This window comes from Saccostrea cucullata, unplaced genomic scaffold (assembly GCF_032062105.1).
Source record: "Saccostrea cucullata isolate Sc308-1 unplaced genomic scaffold, CSIRO_AGI_Scuc_v1 ctg2174, whole genome shotgun sequence".
Taxonomy (NCBI): Eukaryota; Metazoa; Mollusca; class Bivalvia; order Ostreida; family Ostreidae; genus Saccostrea; species Saccostrea cuccullata.
The window spans coordinates 4,725-25,982 of record NW_026919847.1 but is presented as its reverse complement, the minus strand read 5'-3'; the positions used below and the strand labels follow the sequence as shown (position 1 = coordinate 25,982).

Here is a 21,258-nt window from a genome sequence, read left to right as displayed (position 1 = left end):
TAACAACATGGATTAAATAAAACAGATTTCTCTGTTCTGGGCAGCATGATGAAAAAGCTTTGTATATGCTTTATCATGTTTATCGGAAGTAATTAACATATAAATGGTTTAAAGATTAGTTTATCGAACTTAATAGTTCATTAGCTACCTCAACAGCGTTATAGCTATCCTAGCTATAGCTATTACTAGAATTTTACAGCGGCTAACGGAAATTTACTGAATGTCCACCAACTCTTAACTTTTTATGCTAGGTTGGTTGACATTAAAAAAAATTTTACTCTAAAGTTAATCGTTATTTTGTTTGGATAGGTCAACTGACGTTTACTGAACAGTCAACCTTTCATTTGGTACGCTTTACTGAGCAGCTAGCCATTAATTTGTTTCTTAAGGTTAATAGGCATTAACTTAGCAATTAACCTATATATATGTGTGGAACAACACAGTTCTCTCATTTAGGCAACCCGTAGTCAAATGTGACTTAAGGTCAAAAATCTAGTAAATGACTTTAGACTAATTTTTTGGTGTTAGATCCATTATGACGTCATAATCAATTTCAACTTTCTTTTTCACGTACTTTACGGCTTTAGAAGAATTATGTAGAAAATGAGATATTTTCATGACATTCAATTTGAAATCATGTGAAAAGTAAACCGGATACCTATATTAAATTTGATATTATTTTAAAGAAGAGACCATGAACATACAAATTACCGTTTTCTGAGAGACTGTAGGCAATCTGGATACATTTCTTTTGTCGAATATGAAAAAAAACCTCCCATATTCAAGACTGGTTTTCTTAATTTTTCAATGAAAATGACAGTTTAGAATATGGTTTTTCATCTTGTTTACCTACAAATTATGCCCCGAAACACCTTATTTGACTAAGCTAAAGTTGTAAAGCATCAATAAAGGAATTTATTTCTCAAATTTGATAAATCTGTAGGCACCTTTCATTTACTAGATCTTGACCTTAACTATAAACTATATTTCTTAAAAATAAAATGTGTACCATTAAAAAATATTGGATTGTATTAAACATATTAACATCTGATAAATGTTGATTCTTACAAAAATTATTTCATTGACTTGTAAGAAAAATACAAACAAACGAATTACTTGAACTCGACATTTAGATACAATTGTATATCGACTACATATTGTCAATTAACAATGCTTATTTCCTTTCTTATATTTCCATTCAAAATATACTCATGCGCTAGAAATAAAAGATACCACAGAGTCCGACACATCTGCTCATATTTGGGTCATATCCCGCTTTGTGTTCGATCTTGTCACAATCTTGAAAAATGAAAAAAATCTGAAAATAAGTATTGGACCTAATGATAGAATAGGTCCTAATGAAGACAACATGGACCAAAGACGTCCATCCAATTGCACAAGGGAAATAAGAAGTGATCTACGAATTTTCCCTTTTTCGATCTTGACAAGGTGAATGTGATCGGTCGACAGGGGATTCATACTCCACCATGGTACAAGATCCTACCTCTGATGTCTTGTAAGGTCCTTGGTGCTCTGTTTGGAGTTTGGTGTTTCTCTTTGGTGCTCTGTTTGGAGTTTGGTGTTTCTCTTTGGTGCTTTGTTTGGAGTTTGGTGTTTCTCTTTGGTGCTCTGTTTGGAGTTTGGTGTTTCTCTTTGGTGCTCTGTTTGGAGTTTGGTGTTTCTCTTTGGTGCTCTGTTTGGAGTTTGGTGTTTCTCTTTGGTGCTCTGTTTGGAGTTTGGTGTTTCTCTTTGGTGCTTTGTTTGGAGTTTGGTGTTTCTCTTTGGTGCTCTGTTTGGAGTTTGGTGTTTCTCTTTGGTGCTCTGTTTGGAGTTTGATGTTTCTCCTTAGTGCTCTGTTTGGAGTTTGATGTTTCTCTTTAATGCTCTGTTTGGAGTTTGGTGTTTCTCCTTAGTGCTTTGTTTGGAGTTTGGTGTTTCTCTTTGGTGCTCTGTTTGGAGTTTGGTGTTTCTCTTTGGTGCTCTGTTTGGAGTTTGATGTTTCTCCTTAGTGCTCTGTTTGGAGTTTGATGTTTCTCTTTAATGCTCTGTTTGGAGTTTGGTGTTTCTCCTTAGTGCTCTGTTTGGAGTTTGATGTTTCTCTTTAGTGCTCTGTTTGGAGTTTGGTGTTTCTCTTTGGTGCTTTGTTTGGAGTTTGGTGTTTCTCTTTGGTGCTCTGTTTGGAGTTTGGTGTTTCTCCTTGGTGCTCTGTTTGGAGTTTGGTGTTTCTCCTTAGTGCTCTGTTTGGAGTTTGGTGTTTCTCTTTGGTGCTCTGTTTGGAGTTTGGTGTTTCTCCTTGGTGCTCTGTTTGGAGTTTGGTGTTTCTCCTTGGTGCTCTGTTTGGAGTTTGGTGTTTCTCCTTGGTGCTCTGTTTGGAGTTTGGTGTTTCTCTTTGGTGCTCTGTTTGGAGTTTGGTGTTTCTCCTTGGTGCTCTGTTTGGAGTTTGGTGTTTCTCCTTAGTGCTCTGTTTGGAGTTTGGTGTTTCTCCTTGGTGCTCTGTTTGGAGTTTGGTGTTTCTCCTTGGTGCTCTGTTTGGAGTTTGGTGTTTCTCTTTGGTGCTCTGTTTGGAGTTTGGTGTTTCTCCTTGGTGTTTCTCCTTGGTGCTCTGTTTGGAGTTTGGTGTTTCTCTTTGGTGCTCTGTTTGGAGTTTGGTGTTTCTCCTTGGTGCTCTGTTTGGAGTTTGGTGTTTCTCTTTGGTGCTCTGTTTGGAGTTTGGTGTTTCTCCTTAGTGCTCTGTTTGGAGTTTGGTGTTTCTCCTTGGTGCTCTGTTTGGAGTTTGGTGTTTCTCTTTGGTGCTCTGTTTGGAGTTTGGTGTTTCTCTTTGGTGCTCTGTTTGGAGTTTGGTGTTTCTCCTTGGTGCTCTGTTTGGAGTTTGGTGTTTCTCTTTGGTGCTCTGTTTGGAGTTTGGTGTTTCTCTGGACTTCTGATGTTACCTACCGTGTTTATCTGTATATGTGATCAGAGCAATGAACGGAGTTACCAGAAGACGTTAGAGGTGGGATCAGGTGCAATGGTTGAGTAATCATCCCCTCTCCAGCAGGCACACCGTGAGCATTTGTCATTCTTTTGGTAATTATGAAGCATGTTCTGATAATAAATCAAACATCAAAAATATCAATCACTGATATATACATGTACACCTTTCTATAAGAAAGATCCAAAATAGGAATTTTTTTCTTTCGCGTGTCTTTCTCAGTGCGTGCAGTTAACTTTTTTCTGAATAAAAAAAACGTACATGTAAATAACATCATCTGAATATTATCTGAAATTATTTTTTTCAATATTATGAAATAACAAAAATAAGAATATTAAAAATGGTAGATTTCATGATTACATTATGACAGAGGCGGCAAAAAAAGTTTATTGACATTTCCAATCTTAAGGTAAGTAATATATATAAAAATAATTTTTTCCATTAACTTCTTTAGAAATAGAATACATGTAGTATTTTAAACAAATTAAATCATTTGTATAAATTAAACATTGCATGAAACACGTTACATGAGCAAAGTTTTAATAAGGCATAGTTTATCCCTACAGGCCATTTTTAAATAATTCAGATATATAATCTTATTGTTGAGGACCTGTAGGGGTGCTCTAGGTCGTTCTCTCTTTATGTTACTTTTATAGCTGAAGCTGTGTGGGATATTGCTAGAAGCATCATCAATTTATGCAACGTTGTCAACATAGTGAGAATAATTTAACGCTGAGAGCGCTGATAGGAATATAATTCTCAGTAAAGGGTAGGTATATCAGGGAAGTGTTGGGTATATCGGCATTGTTACTGTGCGGTAGTTCAGCTTCACTTTATCAAAAAATAGCTAGTCTTATAATGCGGAATAATTCCATCTTGATAAGATTAAGCAGATGAGGAGTTCAGGGAAAAGAGACGCTTATTATGAACTAACCAGACCCTTTCATTAAGGTTTCTGTTCAAAAAATGGATTTTTATTCTAAAATGAACAAAAAATCATCATGCCACGAAAAGGGATTTTAAAAACCTGCAACAAATGTTGTGCCAAGGTAAGAACCGTTTGCATCTTTTGTTATCGCAGAATTTCTCAAATATGTCCTGTCAAGGATACGCAGCTCATATATTATTTACTACTTATCGAAACTTGTATTGTTTACTTTGTGAAACCAAAATGAACCCTGAGAGAAGATTATAAAAAATCATTAAACCTGTAGTATTTTCAAATTGATACAAAAGAAAGCATCACAATGCAAATGTGCTCATTAATAAATCTATTGATATTTCCATTTTTGAAAGCAAGGTATTTGTTGAAGTTTGTCTGATTTCTATCAGTCGTAAGGTTAATACTTTTAATAAGGAATATATATATTCACTATAACCAATGAAAGGTACTGTAACCAATCATTGAGACCGGACCTTTCAGGATCAGGTCACACATACATAACGAGTACTTCGCTGATGAACCTATTGTACTTTTAGGGTATTAAGGTTAATCTTATGTTAGAAGTGAACCACCCGTGTCAAACGGGGATAAATTAAACTATGGCTGATATTTCAGATGTAGTCATTAATAAAGCGTCTCCAGGCGATAGTTAAATCTGAGATATAGATAAATCATGGCCAGAAGTTGAAATATAGATAAACAATACAAATCCCGAGTTTCTCCTCCAGAGACTCATTATAATAAATCCTAATGAAGAGTATGTTCCATTCATTCAGAAAATTTAATAATGAAAGGGTGATAATTAAAGCTTTATTGATTATTATTTTGACTTGTTGACAATTAATGAAATTAACTCAGTGTCTTTCATAATCTATGTGTACTTTTAAAAATTCAACTTCTTTTTTTGTTTTTAGGCTTGACCATTTTTCACCATAGCACAAGATTATCTTCTAATGTTTCAAAACAATTTTAAATTTTCATATTTAATCGAAATATTCAACTTTGTTGGGAAAATATCACAGTAAGAGACATCCGGGTCTCAAAATGCAGTCATTTCTTCAGCTTCTCTTCAGAATATAAAGCTTAAGTCAACTGAAGTAATATTTAATGGGCTGTTTCAAAACGATAAAAGAGGAATCCTCTCTTCAAGGTCAAGTATGAATGTCAAAAATATTTAAATTATCGTTGTAAACAAAATTGTTGAAAAGATATAATCTAACATGAAACTACAAGTCCATTGTACGAGGGGTGATCAAAAAGTTCGCAAACTAATTGAAAATGTCCATACAAGAAACAATATTTGGTTTTAATGTTGATTATATTTTAAATTAATCCTCCCCGATTTTAATGCACATCAACCACCGTTCTGCGCATGCGCGAATCACGTGATATTGGCGGTCACGTGACCCCCTCCGTAGCGTTCTGTCACAAAAGTTAAAAGATTTTTCCGAGTTTTATATTTCTTTCCATGTGAGTTAATTTTTATGACAAGAACAGTTAATTTGTCAGAAATGGTCATATCTCGGCAACAGAATGGGTGGAAAATAACATCCTTTCCAAAAATAAGCATGGTGACCATTAAAACAAGGTGTTTTCAAAGTGGATTCAAAGTGGATAGAGAATGGGTGCATCCTTTTTATCATATCTAATATGTTTAAAATCTAAAGTAAACAATATCTTAGGTATTTAATACTTATATCATTGTTCAAATATTCAACTATTTTTCAAAGTGCTAATTGGAGGTCTTTGATAGCAAATTGCATGATTAAAAATACATATCTTTTCAAACTTGCTTTCACTGGGCAAGATGACAAGTATCATTTTTAACCATCAGCCTTCCTTCACTAAAACGATTAATCCAATCATTAATTAAATTTATAGGAACTCATTTATCTCAATAAACTGTGTACAAATTATCATATAATACTGTAGAGGGATTTCTAAGATATTACAATAAATTGTACAGTCGTTTGTTGAACGAGTTCGACTGAGACAACCATTTTTCGTCACAAGTGACCTAAATAGTGACGTCATTTTCACATTGTGACGTCACAAACAAGGAGAGAAACTTTATTCAGCATATGCTCTTTATAGACCTTATGTATGGCTATGTGTGTACCGAATTTCATTATAATCTGAATGGTGTTTTTGTAGATATAGAAATAGTTTGCGAACTTTTTGATCACCCCTCGTATTAATAGAATTAAGTTTAGACTTATTACTTTTATAGAATGAAACTGCATGCATGGAATTACTCATTAAAATACCAAAACTCAAGTCTTTGGATATGATATCTACAATCAAGAAAATATATAAATTTAAAGTTTACTTATTTTTTAGTTTAAATATGTACTCTAATAAAGACGAGGAAAAGTAAAATATATAGTTTGATATTCATTTTTATTCATTTTTATTTCATGTCAATATGTTGGAACATTAGTTTTGCTCCTTTATTTCAGGCGAAATATTATTTATTCCCATGTCGCAGCATTTATTAGACAAAACATCATTGAACTGATACATTTGAGTTTTTGTACAACATGGAATTCACTATTTTTAAAACAAAATAATTTCAGTATTTCTTCTTCAATATAAAATACAATTAAGTAATTTAATAATTTTACCAATATGAGCGAAGCTTCTCGTCTATTATATGTAGCAGACAACGTTGTGGAACTTGAAAGCAATCTGAATTATCAAGCAAGATAGTTTTATTCTTACTCAGATTTGATTCACTTACAATTTTTCTTAGTTTATCATAGTTTTTTGCATATACGAGTATACAAATACCAGATACATTTAAAAGAAATTTATAAAATTTGCATACTTAAGCTTTTACTCCTTTTTTTACGAAACATAAACTTGTATATTTAACATATTTTGAAGAATTCTACATGTACATTTTGGAATGCATATTATAGATGAATACTTATCATACTTAAAATAAAATGCATTATTTTTTCAACTGCTCGAGGAGTTTATCAATTATCACAATGTATGGTTGGAATAACATTTGATTTACACAAAGAAATGCTTATTTTGGTTGTTTACATGAAAATTAATGTTGCAGCTGTTCCCCTAAAAACGTGTAAAGTGATTTTGTTATTTAAAAAAAAACAATAACAGCAAAGTTAATTACCATCATGATTACTAATGCACTCACACAAAAAGATATTTTAGAAAATGTATAAAATTGACAAACAGACCGCTCTCAGTATAACATATCTATACAAACAAAACCAATCTGTTCACAGGGTATAAAACATGGGAACCTGCGAATTCCAGAGGTTGAATCAGGGGATGTTTGCTCGTCAAAGGCACCTAATCGCACCTCTGGAGATTCCTGGGGGTTAATGTTTCATGACATGTTCACAAATTCGTATTTTTTCTTTTTTTATTTTTAGATCAGTCGTTATTCGTTGTTTTGAGCATTTCACATTTCATTGGTTCAGAATTCTTGTTTCCACCAAAGTTAAACAACTTTGTAACGACATAAACCTAATCTGCCTTAGATATATGGTGACGATAAAAATTCAGTGCTTAAAAGGTATTTGTTATGCTTGTAATCAGTGTTTGACGTGTACTTTCAGTATTTCCCATTTTGAAAAAAGATATAGGTAACAGAAAAATGTATTATTGATGCTTCTCTATTGAAAAGAAAATCGTGAGAAAACTACATTCTGCCGTTTTCTGCACATTCTTTCCCTTCTGTAAACCCAGAACAAAACAATTTAAAGATTTCAATTAATAAAAGAATTCATGTAATTTTTTATTATATCATTATTGAACTGAACAAATGTTTTTTGGAAGATGAGATGCAAAACATATTTACACATTTATCCTTCAAACTTATTCCTTTCCGTGTAAATATTTACAATTAATGTAACCCAACTACTGCGTCTCTAATTAACTTAATTAAAAACGCGAAAAGGCTATAATTGTAAGGCTAACATAAAAATTTAAAACACAAAGAATGTTAAAATTCGTGTCAAAACATAGCTTATTTACATTCTTTTGTCAATACAATATATCCCGTTAAACTTGAAATAAAAGATACAGTAGAGTCTGACACAACCATTTCATATTAAGATATTTTACTAGAATAAGACGTTAATGGTAATTAAACAACCAAGCTTTATGATAAACGTGATGATTTTAAATTTTCAACCATCAACTTCCCTTACATATACAGTAATATATCTTCATCACCTGCATACAGGGTTTACAGCTGTAATATCTCAGTTGATTCGATACAAAAGAGCCCATGCTTTACGCATGAACGATTTCAAAAAAAGAGGTTAATTATTGACAAACAAGTTGACGAAACAAGAATATCAGCAGTCTCCTTTAAAGTCATAATTTCGTAAGTTCTATAGTCGATACAACGACCTTGTCAGCAAATACAATTTATCATTGAATCAAATTCCGACTGTCTGTTTTCATACAAATTATTAGACCATTATTTACACACTGAATTGACAACAGATTTCCCCGTTATTTCCCGATCATATCAAGGAGCAAATGCGGTTGTGACTGGTCGGCAGGGAATGTTCACTCCTCCATGGCACCTGATCCCTCCTCTGATAATTTGTAGGTCTGTGTTTGTTCTGCCTGTATTGAATTCTTTTATGATCTTTTGAGCTTGAATACCGTTCTTTGTCTCCATGTATTTCATTAAAAAATGATGTAAAAATTAATTATTATCACAATGCTTAAACATCTCATTAAAACAACTTTTCATTAAATTTTCATGGAGGAAGAGCTCAAACGATATGTATTTTCCGCTGTATTTTTTATAGCTCATCATATCTTTGCTAATTTAAGTTGAAATTAATTAGGAAATTACTCATTGGAATCTTATATAATTTATTTTTTTTAAAAAAAGGGTTCAGTATATTTTACATTTGTCATATATTTTAAAGGATCTTCATTTAATTATGTTAGGTAATCCACTATGTATAAAAATATGTAGATAACGAACAGTATTTAAGATCAAAGGTCCATAAAACTATACAAAATAGGAGCAGAGCAAACACAGACCTCCAAAACATCACAGGTGTGATAAGATCCCATGGAGGAATAAACATCCCCTGCCGACCGGTCACACCCGCGGTGTGCTCCTTATGATTCAGCTGATTATCTGAAGAAAAAAAAAAGGATTTGGGTGATTTACATTCCATCGATGTCCTAATGTCTTCTATGTTACCAATAATTTTACTGAAACATTTACTTCTCATATATTTAAGTTTACACTGTACCCTATGATCTGACTTACATACATACATGTATAAAACCACGCAAGAAATCATTTAAAAATCATTTCATTATCACAAGTCTCTATCATTTCGATTTCTATAGCACCCGTCTGACTAATCAAAACATCCATATAAAGTTAAGAATACAGGTAGTTCAAAAATACGGATAGTTCAGATGTCACTCAATTTGCCTGTGGGAAGGCGTGTACAATGTTGGAATTCATTGGTAAACGTATTGCTGTCAAATACTCTTTATATTTGATGATACATGTAAAGCTTTAGTTGATTCAAATATCCGGGAAAATCTAAAGACCAGCAAAGCAAAACAGTCACCCGTGGTCTATCCCGTCGGAAAATATACCCAATGAACTTAGAATTACGTTGAAATACATAATCTTTTGATTCCATAAAGTGTTTAGAATTCTTTTAAATGGTTGATACCATAGGGTTGGATATAAAATACATTCTCTACGGTTCTTTACCTAATATGACGAAGTAGGAAATTTTGCTGTATATACCAATGTGTACCTAAAGCACGCTTCATCGAAAATCCGATAGACTTTTTGAAATTGTACTTATATGCGCTTCCGAAAAATGACCGTTGCCGATCTCTTAAAACAAAACTTGCCAATCTTTCTCAGACAAAATTGTTTTTGATGTATGAGAGAGAGAGAGAGAGAGACAGAGAGAGAGAGAGAGAGATGCAAAAAAAAAAACCAATTGATCGATAACTGTGTATTTCAAGCACCACTGGCTGTCAAATACAATTGGCATTAAGGACCATCAATTCGATTAGAGACTGTTTATTCTACAATAGATAAGCATCAAAGAGCTTTAATTTTCTCTTAATATTCTACTAATGAGGAGAGAAAGTAGCAACAGACATGCATAATTAAGCAGCTTAGCGCCACTTTGTAAGTTTACGCACCATCTTTCTGACTGGCATTAAGGACACTTTATAAAGACAAAGAACCTACAGGATTCTATTTCTTCCTGTTTACGTCACGGACTTTATAATGTTTATATGTCATTAAAGGATATGCTGCACTGATTTTCACACTTCCATTCACATATGATTACATTATTATTTAATGAGGACTATTCAGGTTTAATATTCAAACTTAACAAGCTAATTTGTACGGATACATAGTTTATTTCATATTAATATTGACTTTGATTTCTGATTTAAAGATTCACAATGCCATATTTACATTTCATTCTTGTCCCGTGGTGAATGTATTGTTAACTGTACTTTAATTGTGTTACAAACTTCAACTTTCACAAAAAATTATAATAGACTATTATTAAAATTTTGATGCTCTGATTTACTTCCAAACTTTTCACTGGTTAGTTTTTGAATATATTCATGATCAAAATCTGTAAAAATAAACATTAAGATTAAAACTCATAATTATAAATGTAAATATACAAGTAATAGTTGTATTCAATATATAAATGTGCATATACTAATTGCAAGTATAAAAATTGTTGAAAATGTTTTAAATAAATTTAGAACACAATAGATTTAATATTGTTAAAATTATGAAATAATTGTTAACTATAGTGCTTTTTTGTTTTGGAACTCTAGATCAGAAATCGTCTTAGACCTGGAGACGCACCTTAGAACTCTGAACAGGATACGAACCTTTTATATCATTATATTTTCCCTGAAGAATAATAATAAAGAACAAAGTTAGAATAGTAAACAATGATCAATTTTATTAAAATTATTTATCCTGTAAATAAAAATAAAAGGGAAACATTCAGTCTTCTGGAGACAACAAAGGTGAACAGGGTGACACGCCTGAGAGGTAGGCGTCTGTCTACAGTGCAAACTCGCCCTTAACCCTGTATGTAATGATGTATTATTTTTCACACAGTACTATATTGTATATCAAAGATGATATGATTGATAATCATGTTTGAGTTTTATTATGTATTTTCTTTTACATCATCGACAGCTGTTTTTTCAATAATTTTCCTCGTTATTTTATTAATCTATATTATATTGTTACTGAGACAATACTTTTGGATCAACCCTCGTAATACAATTTGATTGTTCACATGTTCTCTGAAATTGATAATAAAAAGATGCTGGATTAATTGCTGATTGACAATATTTGTGTGGTTGTTGGAGATCAAGTCTTCCAACAATCAACTGGAATTCCCGTCGGTACCCATTCGGCACCTTTTTTTAAAGAAACTTTTTAAAATCAATACATGTATGAAACAGAATCAATTTAAAATAAAACTTTCTCAGGTAAAGAAGTGATATTGTAGTTCTCAATGCATGTTGACATATTATCAGTCAACAATGATCATTTTAATTGACCTTCGTTGATTCGATATATACCCTGATCTCCAAATAAGGCTGTCAGAGAGTCTAACATAACTGCTAAAATGATTGATATTTTTTGTAAAAATACGTCAATCGTAAAAGACAACTTATAATGATGAGAAACATGAAGACTTAAACTTTCTTTAATGTTAACTGCCCCTGAAATCTGAAGCAGTGTACCTTTATTACCTGCATATTGGATTTTTTAATGATAAAATTTGTTACGCATGCTTCACTTAAAAACAATGTCTTTAATGAGGCCATTTTCTTTGTCGATACAACAAATCAAATCACATTTAATAACAAACCACTATACAGATATAAAAATGTATGAAATAATAATATTGAACGAGTGATTGAAATCCCTGTAACATCAATTCATTTATCAGGTACTTGCATTGGCTTAAATTCGGAGGTCTTGGAATGTGTTTCGAGATTTCCCTCAATATATATGGAGGGGAATATGTTTTCCCCTCCAGCTTCAGATGGAAGACAAAAAATTCAGGTGATGAAGGAATTTTACTACATGTTCATTAAATAAGGGAAATCGACTTCTGGTAAATGAAACATACGGAGATAACGAACATAAACCGATTTCATCCAGTGGTCATCAGTAAAGCGAACAAACACAAATATTGAATTAAAAAGATGACAAAAAATTCGTGATGTTTTTTGTCGAATACCAAAGGTATAATTTGTTTTTGATAATTAATTAATGTACATGGAACCAGGTAAGCAGCAGGTATTTGTCAATGCCAAATGTATTAAAACAAAGATGACAATTTGTTATCTTGGATATTGTTTAGATTCTAAATTTTAAAATGATTTGGAGACAGCTGCTATTTTCCTCGCACAGCAGGAATATTAAAAAATTAAAAATTGTGGAGAATTATTTGCTCTCTTCATGACGATAAAATTGACACAAAGAAATCGATGAACCTTTACTTGAGAGAAGTGAATTATAATAAGAGGATTTAAGAGTCCATTTTTGATCTTTTTTGTATTGAGTCAGTTAAAATAAGGATAAAATTCAAATTTCACTTTTGATTTTAAGTTAAGTCCTTCAATTGAAATAATAGATATAATGTAAATGTAACTCAGCTGAATCTTCCAATATTTGCATTCAAAATTATTTGTGTGAAATTCATGGATTTGAACTGTATGACAAAAACTGAAAATAAATATTCCCGCAATCCTCAATATTTCCTGATACTTTTAACATTTTAATATCATCGACATTACAAAAATCATGGCCCAACCATCCATCGGTCTAGGATTGGGATTTTAGAGTCCTGCTAATGTCTGAAAAAACTATATATTCTGAATCTGTTTACTTTCAGTCATCTTTCAGAAAAAAAAAACTGTTTTCATGATAATGGTATCTTTTGGACTTCTTACAAATATTTTAATATTCTTGTCTTTAGAAATTTAATTAAGTTGTTCTTTTCACCTATGCAACGACTATTCCTTTTGTCCATTTTATACACTTTTTATTATATATGTGACACTAATTATTGGTTATCGATTTCTTTTCGCTTCCCCTAGGTTGGTAACGCAGGTTTACCGCTTCACTTGTATGAATTTATCTCGTAAAGTTTATCACGCAACAACGCTGCGGAATGCACAACCTCCAAAGGAATCATATTGACAGAACGATGTCTAGTTTTAGTTGACTCGGAGAGTTTTTCCAAATTAAACATCATGATTTCTTTTGTATATTCAAAAGCCATTTTCAATTTGACAATATGAATCTATCGATGAATAATTTACCAGAAGTGGACAGCAATTCATCTCCCACAGTCGAGAATATCGTGGAAGGATGCATCTTAACAATATTATCTCTGGGAGCCATTCTAGGAAACACCACCATGTGGATCATAATCTGTAGGAATCGGGAGCTTCGGACTATCACTAATGCCTTCATTCTCAGCCTTACGACAGCGGACCTATTTGTGGCTGTCATCAACATTCCAGTGACGGTCCTCAGTCTGTTTCATGGCAGTTGGCCCTGGAGTGATAGTGTGTGCCGATTCTTTGGTTTTACAAATATGCTAACGTTAGTGACAAGTGTTATGTCTCTGTGTAACATCAGTATTAATAGGTATATCATGGTATGTAAGCCCGTCTACTTCAAAAGAATATACACCAGAAGAAATGCTGCTCTTATGATTTCGGGTGAGTTATAATTGTTCCGTCCAATTTTTTTTATATACCTTTGCATTATCCCCTGAGTCCCAGCTGATAAGAAGATAACTAATAACATAATCAAAAACATGCTCATCTTGCATTGTTTTAAAAAATAAGTTTGGGAGAAGTAATTTAAAATAAAAGATGAAATTAGTTCTTCATTGTCATTTTGTTATGCTCTTCAATTTGATTAGAAAAGTCCTGAATAATCATTTCATCTTGTACAATATAAAAAAAAAGGCATGCAGTATATTTTACAGAACATGCAACATACCATTATAAATAATAAAAGCAGTTGATTACATAAAATAGGAATTATCGTTAGAATAAATAAAATTTTTCATAAAAAGAGAACAAATGTATATTTCTTGTTTATTTCAGCTTGTGTACTCATCTCGATGTTCCTGTCGAGTTTTCCTCTCTTTGGCTGGGCAGAATATGCGTTTATAAGGAAACAGATGTTTTGTTTTTGTGACTGGACTACGGCCCCATCCTACGCTTTCTTCATGATCTCTGTTTGCTTTGGGATTCCCTTCAGTGTTATGACAGTTTGCAATGCTTTCATATTCAGAACAGTGAGAGCAAGCAAGCGGCGAGTAACTGCAGCTTCTGGTAATGTGGGTTCCTCTAAAGTTGATGACCAAGAACTTAATTCAAGCACTCCAAATACAGTGACGAAAGATGACGTATCAAAACCTCATGACGTCACAATATATATCAACGATCGATCATCCTTTCATCAAAGCGATAATAATCGTGCTGATAATCAATCAAGTATAAACACCAATAATAACGGAAAATATTTCAATAGAAAAAATACTACATTGACCAACATGAGTAGAAAGAAATCAAGAACAGGTAAATCGAGGACAGAAGAGGTACGACTAGCAATGGTTCTAGCTATTGTGGTGCTCCTATTTGTTATATCATGGCTTCCTTATTGCGTCAGCATGTTGCTGGAAATTTTTGCAAAAGACAAAGTTCACAGCGCGTTTCATATGGCCACGATTATGTTGGGTTATTCTAACAGTGCTATTAACCCTATTGTTTATGGCGTCATGAACAAGAAATTTGGAGATGGCTTCAGACGTCTTTTGTGTTGTTGTAAGAAGTTTTAATTCAAAGGACCACACTACCATCGAATTATTTGGAAAGATTTTTGTGATCCGTGGAAATCTCTAATGGTTTATTCAAAACGGGCACATTATGTATGTGAGCAATGTATATAATATGTATTGTTTCATAAGAAAAACAATATAATTGTTCTGGGTTGTGCAATCTGTAAATTTCGAAAATTAACCTATATTTTTATAAATTGTTTTTCCTCATGTTGACTTTTTTACTTACAATCTATGAGTCTTTGAGGTGTATAAAATGAGACCAAGCTTTAATTCACAATTTTCAGAGTCTCATTTACATCATAAAAGAGAATTGGTATTCATTGTGTAAGTAGAACTTGATTAATTCACTCGTCATGCCAAAAGGGATGGATTAGCAGTTGTATTATTTTCAAGACTTATTTACGTCATGTTTTTGCTAAAAACAAACTGACGCAAAATCTAAACAATGTCCTGAGACGTTACATAATTTAAGAAAATTGACTAACTGCAAAATCAATATAACATATATTACGCAATTTTGGTTTTTACCCATCAGTTGATTACACCAGTAATCGTTTAAGTCGTTGACCTGCCACTACTTTACAAATGAAATATATTGAGATATAACAAACAGTATTCGAGATCAAAAGTCCATAAAACAAAACAAAATAGGAGCAGAACAAACACAGATCTCCAACACATCAGAGGTGGGATCAGGTACCATGGAGAAGTGAGCATCCCCTGCCGACCGGTCACAAAACCCGTTTGCTCCCTGACATGATCGGGAAACAACGGGAAAATGTGTCGTCAATTCTGTGTATAGATAATGGACTAACAGTAAGTAAGAAAAACGTTTTTGATTCAATGATAAATTGTATTTGCTGACAAGGTCATTGTATCGACCAAAGAACTAACGAAATGATGAACTTAAACGAGAATGCTGATATTATTGTTTCATATATTTTGTTAGTCAATAAATTAGCTCGTCACCTGATCCCACCGCTGATGTTTGGAGATCTGTGTTTGCCCTCCTATTTTGTACTGTTTTATGGACTTTTGAGCTTGAATACTCTATGTTATCTATATATATTTCATTTTACAACGTTTGCGTTCATCAAGAGCTTGGATTTAATTTGTATTTTTTTTATCTGAGGCAGGCTACTCAGAGATAAGTTGATGCTTCGGGGATTTCAACAACGTCGTCTAAAGCCACCCGTTATTCATAAATTTGATGGCCTTCTAATGTTTTTTTTTGGCATATATAACATTTGAGTCAGCTTATATTGATTGACCTCAAAATAATTCAAAACAATCGTAAGGCTTTCTTTTCTTACTAAATTCTAACCATGAAATGTTTCGTCTTATGATCCACACATAAAACTCATGGGGGCACATGATCCCATCCAAAATCCTATCGGTTGGTAATCATGGCTTTTTTTCAGATTTGTATAGTTTTTATATTTCATTGAGATTGGTAACTAATTTTATCCTTTTGTGGCAAAGTTATTACATGAGTTTAGTTTTTTCATCTTTAAGAATAATGAAACTGTTTTAGGTTGACGTTTTTCTTTAATAAAAGCATAAAAAGATTCAAATCAAATAGTTAACTTATGTTTATATTTCATTTTGCTGTCCCCACTTTTTTGATTAATTAAAAAGCAAATTTAAGTAGTGTTCTCTTTTATTTGATTTCAAGTGCTCATGCACCATCATCAAAAAATATAAATAAAAGCGAATACATTTTTAATTAAAGAATGCCACATTCCGCCAGCAGAGGGATCTGTTAAACAATTGAGCGCGGTTTATAAAATGGTGTTAAAAACTTCCTCTTCAAATCCTCTTATACAGCAGATATCACACATTTTTTTTTGTAGCTCAACATTTAGAAATAATTGTCAGTAACGTGATTTCAGATTCCGTGTGATTATATGAGGCCTTGATCTTGACACCTTTTCATGTCTTTGCGTCTTATATATAAGGAAGTAGTTAATTTTAATGTAATTAACACTTTGATAACTAGTTATATGTTCCCTCTAATCAATTAGCTTGTAATTTAGATTTGAACATTCATTAGACTGAAATTTTAACATTTAGAGAAAAGTCAATTATGAATAGTATTTTTTCCCTGTAAATTTGACTATGGAATGATCTGGTCACCTGATTAATACATGGGGCTTAATGCATTAATTAATTGATTAATTGTGACCGGATACAGTAGGGGGTGCATACTTCTCCTATACACTATCTTCGGGGAGTCCATTTTCTTATAGAATGTTTTAGAATAGATCAGTTTCAATTATCTTTACCTTTTTATGCAGCATGCCAAAGTTGTTTGATCTTTTTTGTTTTGTTCCATATGATAAAGCGTTTTCGTCACACCGATCTCAAGGTACTGCTATTGTTGTATAATGACAATCTTAGACTTCGAGAAAGTTTTAAGCTTGTAATATCTGCCATTATTTTAGTTCCGGGTCATGTAAGATACAAAAATGTTAGACTTAAATTGAACATAAATTAGTGGAAGAAAAGGAAGATTGCAGATTTTGGATAAGTATAATGCTCGTCATTTTCAGTAGAAGCAGATGAACTCACGTGGTCTCTGAGGTATGTGTCGTGTTTAAATCTCCTTTTATATTGTGCGAAAATTTCCTTGTCATCCTTCTTAAGACATTATGTTTCACGGATGAATAACTTGATGCTAGTGTTAATGGAGATCTTATAAAGCAACTCCTTTACATTACAAATAAATCAATGAGAAAAGATTTCTTATGTACACATGTATTCAACAAAGGAATGACAAAACTTGTACAAAAATAAAACACAGTTATGAATTCGGTCACTCGTTGGTGTATCTTACGACACTGATTACTTGTTGGTGTATTTTACGACACTGATCTTTTCTTTGTGAGAAATCCAGATTCGTTTCAGGCAATCCACCAACAGTATGGTAGGATAAAGCATATTATCTCTTTGTGAAATTACAAGCGACTGGAAGTGTCCACCCTCGGTCAGCTGATGGACGCTATTGCCTTTCCAATTCGAGACTAAGAGCGTGTTATCAAAATCACAGAACTTCACGTCTATTGGGATGAAATTACTGCTTTCTGGACCCCCATCGTATCTGAATCTACAGACATTGTATTTGTCAATTGAGATTACATTTTTGAAACCTAAATCAGTAATGTATAATGTACACTTTGAGGGGTTTTCTGCAATTCTATTTGGTTTTCTGAATAAGATTTCACCATCAGCACATGTATCTATCGTTTTTGCCACTTTTCCATCATTTGACAGGGCATAAACAAGACCACTTTTGTCCAGTTGGCAGCAGACATATAAAGTTTCGATGTTTCGTGAACACAGCACACCAAATGTTAAATAGGGTGATGCATCAAAGAACAGATTAATGTTTTCACTGTTTATTTTCATGATTCTTGATCCTTTGTTTTCAGAAGCAAAAATATCACCGGTATTTGTTGTTGTCATGCTCTGAACATAAAACGGAATTTCTCTTGATTTCTGTCTTTTGGCATTTCTATCGTAGTAATGTAAAACCTTATTTGTAGAATAACCTATGATGACGTCATTAACGCTTGTTTGAATAATGTCAGACACCTTGTGACCAGATCGAACCGGAAGAGCGGGAAACGCGAGCTTTGTTTCGACAAGTAGCTTCACTTGTTTTTTATCACTCTTATCGGCAAATTTCTGTTCCCTGCTTCCACGATCATATTGAATACTACCGTACATTGTAGCAATCATTTTTGACATATCATCCTCGGTGATATTAAACTTGAGCTCCGGAACATCTGTAGGAGTACTTTTTATGATATTAGGATATTGTTTAATTTCGTCCGCTAATCTCATACAATTGTTTTCAATTTGTAATGCATCACCGACCTCACAGATATTATCGTCACTGCAACGCCGCCGAGTATCTTCTATAAATCTTATTTTACCCTGAATATCCTCTCTCGTTATTTCACCAGTTTTCTTGACATTTGTTACAAAGCTGTCCACTTCCTGGCAAATTGTTTGGTAATGTTCCCTTAGTTTTGTTTGAATTAATTGGTACCTATTTTCAATTTCCCCTTTCAGAAGCGATACCTCTTGTTCCATTCGTTTAGTCTGTGTGTCAATCTGCTCCATCTGATTTTGCAGATCTGGGATAATGTTTACTGCTTGGTCGATGGCAGATGGTAGTCTTTCTAAAGTTTCATGTAGTAAAGATTGTACCTCTTTGATAATGTGTTTGGAATGTTCTTCTAGAGATTCTTCCCAAATTAAACTTTTGCACGGGACACAAAAGAAATTGGTACCATCGTTTCTATCTTTTGAATTATTTTCCTTATCTTGAGACATCTAAAAAGACATTTATAAATTTCATAAGGCTAGTTTTTTTTAATCTGTTCTTAATTTATAGATATTTCTCATGAAATTTTCTAATTGCAATTGTAAAATAAACTAGATCTTGATTTCAAAGTAAAAACCAGGTTATGGCTGGTATATTGCCAATTCCTTGTTATACAATCACTAACAAACACTCCTAAACAGATATGCAATTTAGATATATGATTCCTTATAAAATTTTCATTGTATATCCGTAAGTTTAACCACATCCTTTTACAGCATACATTTCTCATTTTTCAAACTAATTATATTAACTTTGTAAAGACGAGACACCAGCTATTGTATTTTTAATGACTCTAGTCGGTATGATGCTTTGTTCCTTACTTCATGTTTTTGAAATGTGTGAATCATTCTCAGAAATATTATCATTCATCATGTATTTTGACAATTATATGATATATGAATATATGTAAATACTCTTTTGCATCAATTTCCGAAACACGAGAAAAAAGTTAGCAATTCCTTAATATTCTGCAGAGAAGCATTCATTTTTATGACCAAATATGCACTTTTTGTCAACATTTATGAATAAAAAGATAAAGAAAATATTAAAGCTTATCAATTTTGCAATATACACGAAAAGGGTAACAATAAGACATGCCACTGTTTTTGCGTTATTTGCGATATTTAGGAAGGTCTAAGTCATGTTCAGTTTCTGAAGAAAAAGTATATCTACCCTCTGTTATTTACTAGTAAGTGTCTTAATTTACTTTATTATTCCAGAAATATAATTTTTACAATTTAACATATATACATTAAATCTCTCAATCTTTTTTCTTATTTTACTGATACTAAATAATATTGACTCATACCTGGTCTGTTTGCATACGCAGATTTACCTTTAGAAGAATTGTTATTTAATTGTACGGCTAATTTTTATTAATTTTTACTCATCGGATTTTTCTGTTTGTCTGATCATGTCAAAATACAGACATTGGGTGAAATCGGTCTACTTCGGTACTTGTTTCTCATGGCACCTGGTCCGGTAACAAATATTTTAGAGATCCATGTTTGTTTTACACCTGATTTGTTTTAAATGACATTTCAACTGTTCGCCATGCTCATGTTTCAATAATTGATTGTTTTCTTGAGTTAGAAGAAAAACGTATTGATTTTAAGTTTAATTTTTAATGTATTCCTCCTTTTCCTTATACTTTTGTAGCAAACTGTGCCAGTAAATGAGGCATTTCTCTTTTGTATATAAACCAAATAAAGCTTTTCCAAAGTCGCGCAAGGGACTGGATAATTAAACATGTCGCGGTCTTACCTTTACTTTACAGACCGCTGCAGCAATAAACTGTTCATAGACTGTCTGTACAGCTGCACGACTTCCTTCCTAGCTCTATTACAGCAATAAGAACGTCCACGATATCAGATATCACGGTGGGCGTCGTTAGTCGTACTTTACCCTTTACTTAATAAAACCAGTACAGATAGAATCTCCTCATATTTATTTGTTTTTATTATCTTTATGAAATTTTTATACTTTATCAACACACGCAGGAATGAAATAAAATTGTTTGATTTCTTCTCTCAAAATAATACTGTCATGAATTTCAAATCACGTTAACTTAAGTGTTAATTTACAATAAAGATTCAATAGATCTAAGATATTTTAGATAAAACAAAAAATAAATGAATAAAAAAATGATTCAAAAGTTAAAAATGTCTTTTATTTTATTTTAGCATGAAACACAAAACTTACAATAGGGAAATAAAAAAAAATGAGATAAGAAATAATTAAAAACCTTTAAAGTCAATTGAAAAATACAAATCGGCAGAAGTCAATATAAAAGCAACGAATGGTTAACGTGTCGGAGATAAAGCGTACAGTAAATCTAGACAGACACAAAGCATAACGGCTAACACACACTGAAGATGAATGACGGCAAAGATAATTAATTTCCTTATTGACAATATCTATTTAGTGTTTGAAGACATGGTCTTTTGATTGGAATTGGAATTGGAATTCCAATGGGTACTAACTTTCATGCTCTATTATAAGCATACCTTTATAATACTCACATTAAGCAGAATTTATTAAAAAAAAACTC

At 32.5% G+C, this 21,258-nt stretch overlaps 3 protein-coding genes across 3 annotated transcripts; 1 reads left to right on the top strand and 2 right to left on the bottom strand.

The window, feature by feature from the left end:
- Window positions 1-1,417: 1,417 nt before the first annotated feature.
- On the bottom strand, window positions 1,418-3,059 carry LOC134239136 (triadin-like). The gene is made up of 3 exons (XM_062721301.1): window positions 2,978-3,059; window positions 2,237-2,930; window positions 1,418-1,853 (listed from the first exon to the last, which is right to left on the bottom strand). Exons 1-3 carry the CDS (start codon window positions 3,057-3,059, stop codon window positions 1,418-1,420), a joined length of 1,212 nt encoding a protein of 403 aa, XP_062577285.1.
- A 918-nt stretch (window positions 3,060-3,977) lies between these two features.
- LOC134239157 (D(2)-like dopamine receptor) lies at window positions 3,978-14,954 on the top strand. Its single transcript, XM_062721323.1, has 3 exons — window positions 3,978-4,020; window positions 13,053-13,682; window positions 14,076-14,954. The coding sequence occupies exons 2-3, from the start codon at window positions 13,253-13,255 to the stop codon at window positions 14,810-14,812; spliced, it is 1,167 nt and encodes a 388-aa protein (XP_062577307.1). The 5' UTR covers window positions 3,978-4,020; window positions 13,053-13,252; the 3' UTR covers window positions 14,813-14,954.
- A 2,618-nt stretch (window positions 14,955-17,572) lies between these two features.
- LOC134239147 (uncharacterized) lies at window positions 17,573-19,230 on the bottom strand. Its single transcript, XM_062721312.1, has one exon. The coding sequence runs from the start codon at window positions 19,154-19,156 to the stop codon at window positions 17,660-17,662; it is 1,497 nt and encodes a 498-aa protein (XP_062577296.1). The 5' UTR covers window positions 19,157-19,230; the 3' UTR covers window positions 17,573-17,659.
- Window positions 19,231-21,258: the final 2,028 nt, after the last annotated feature.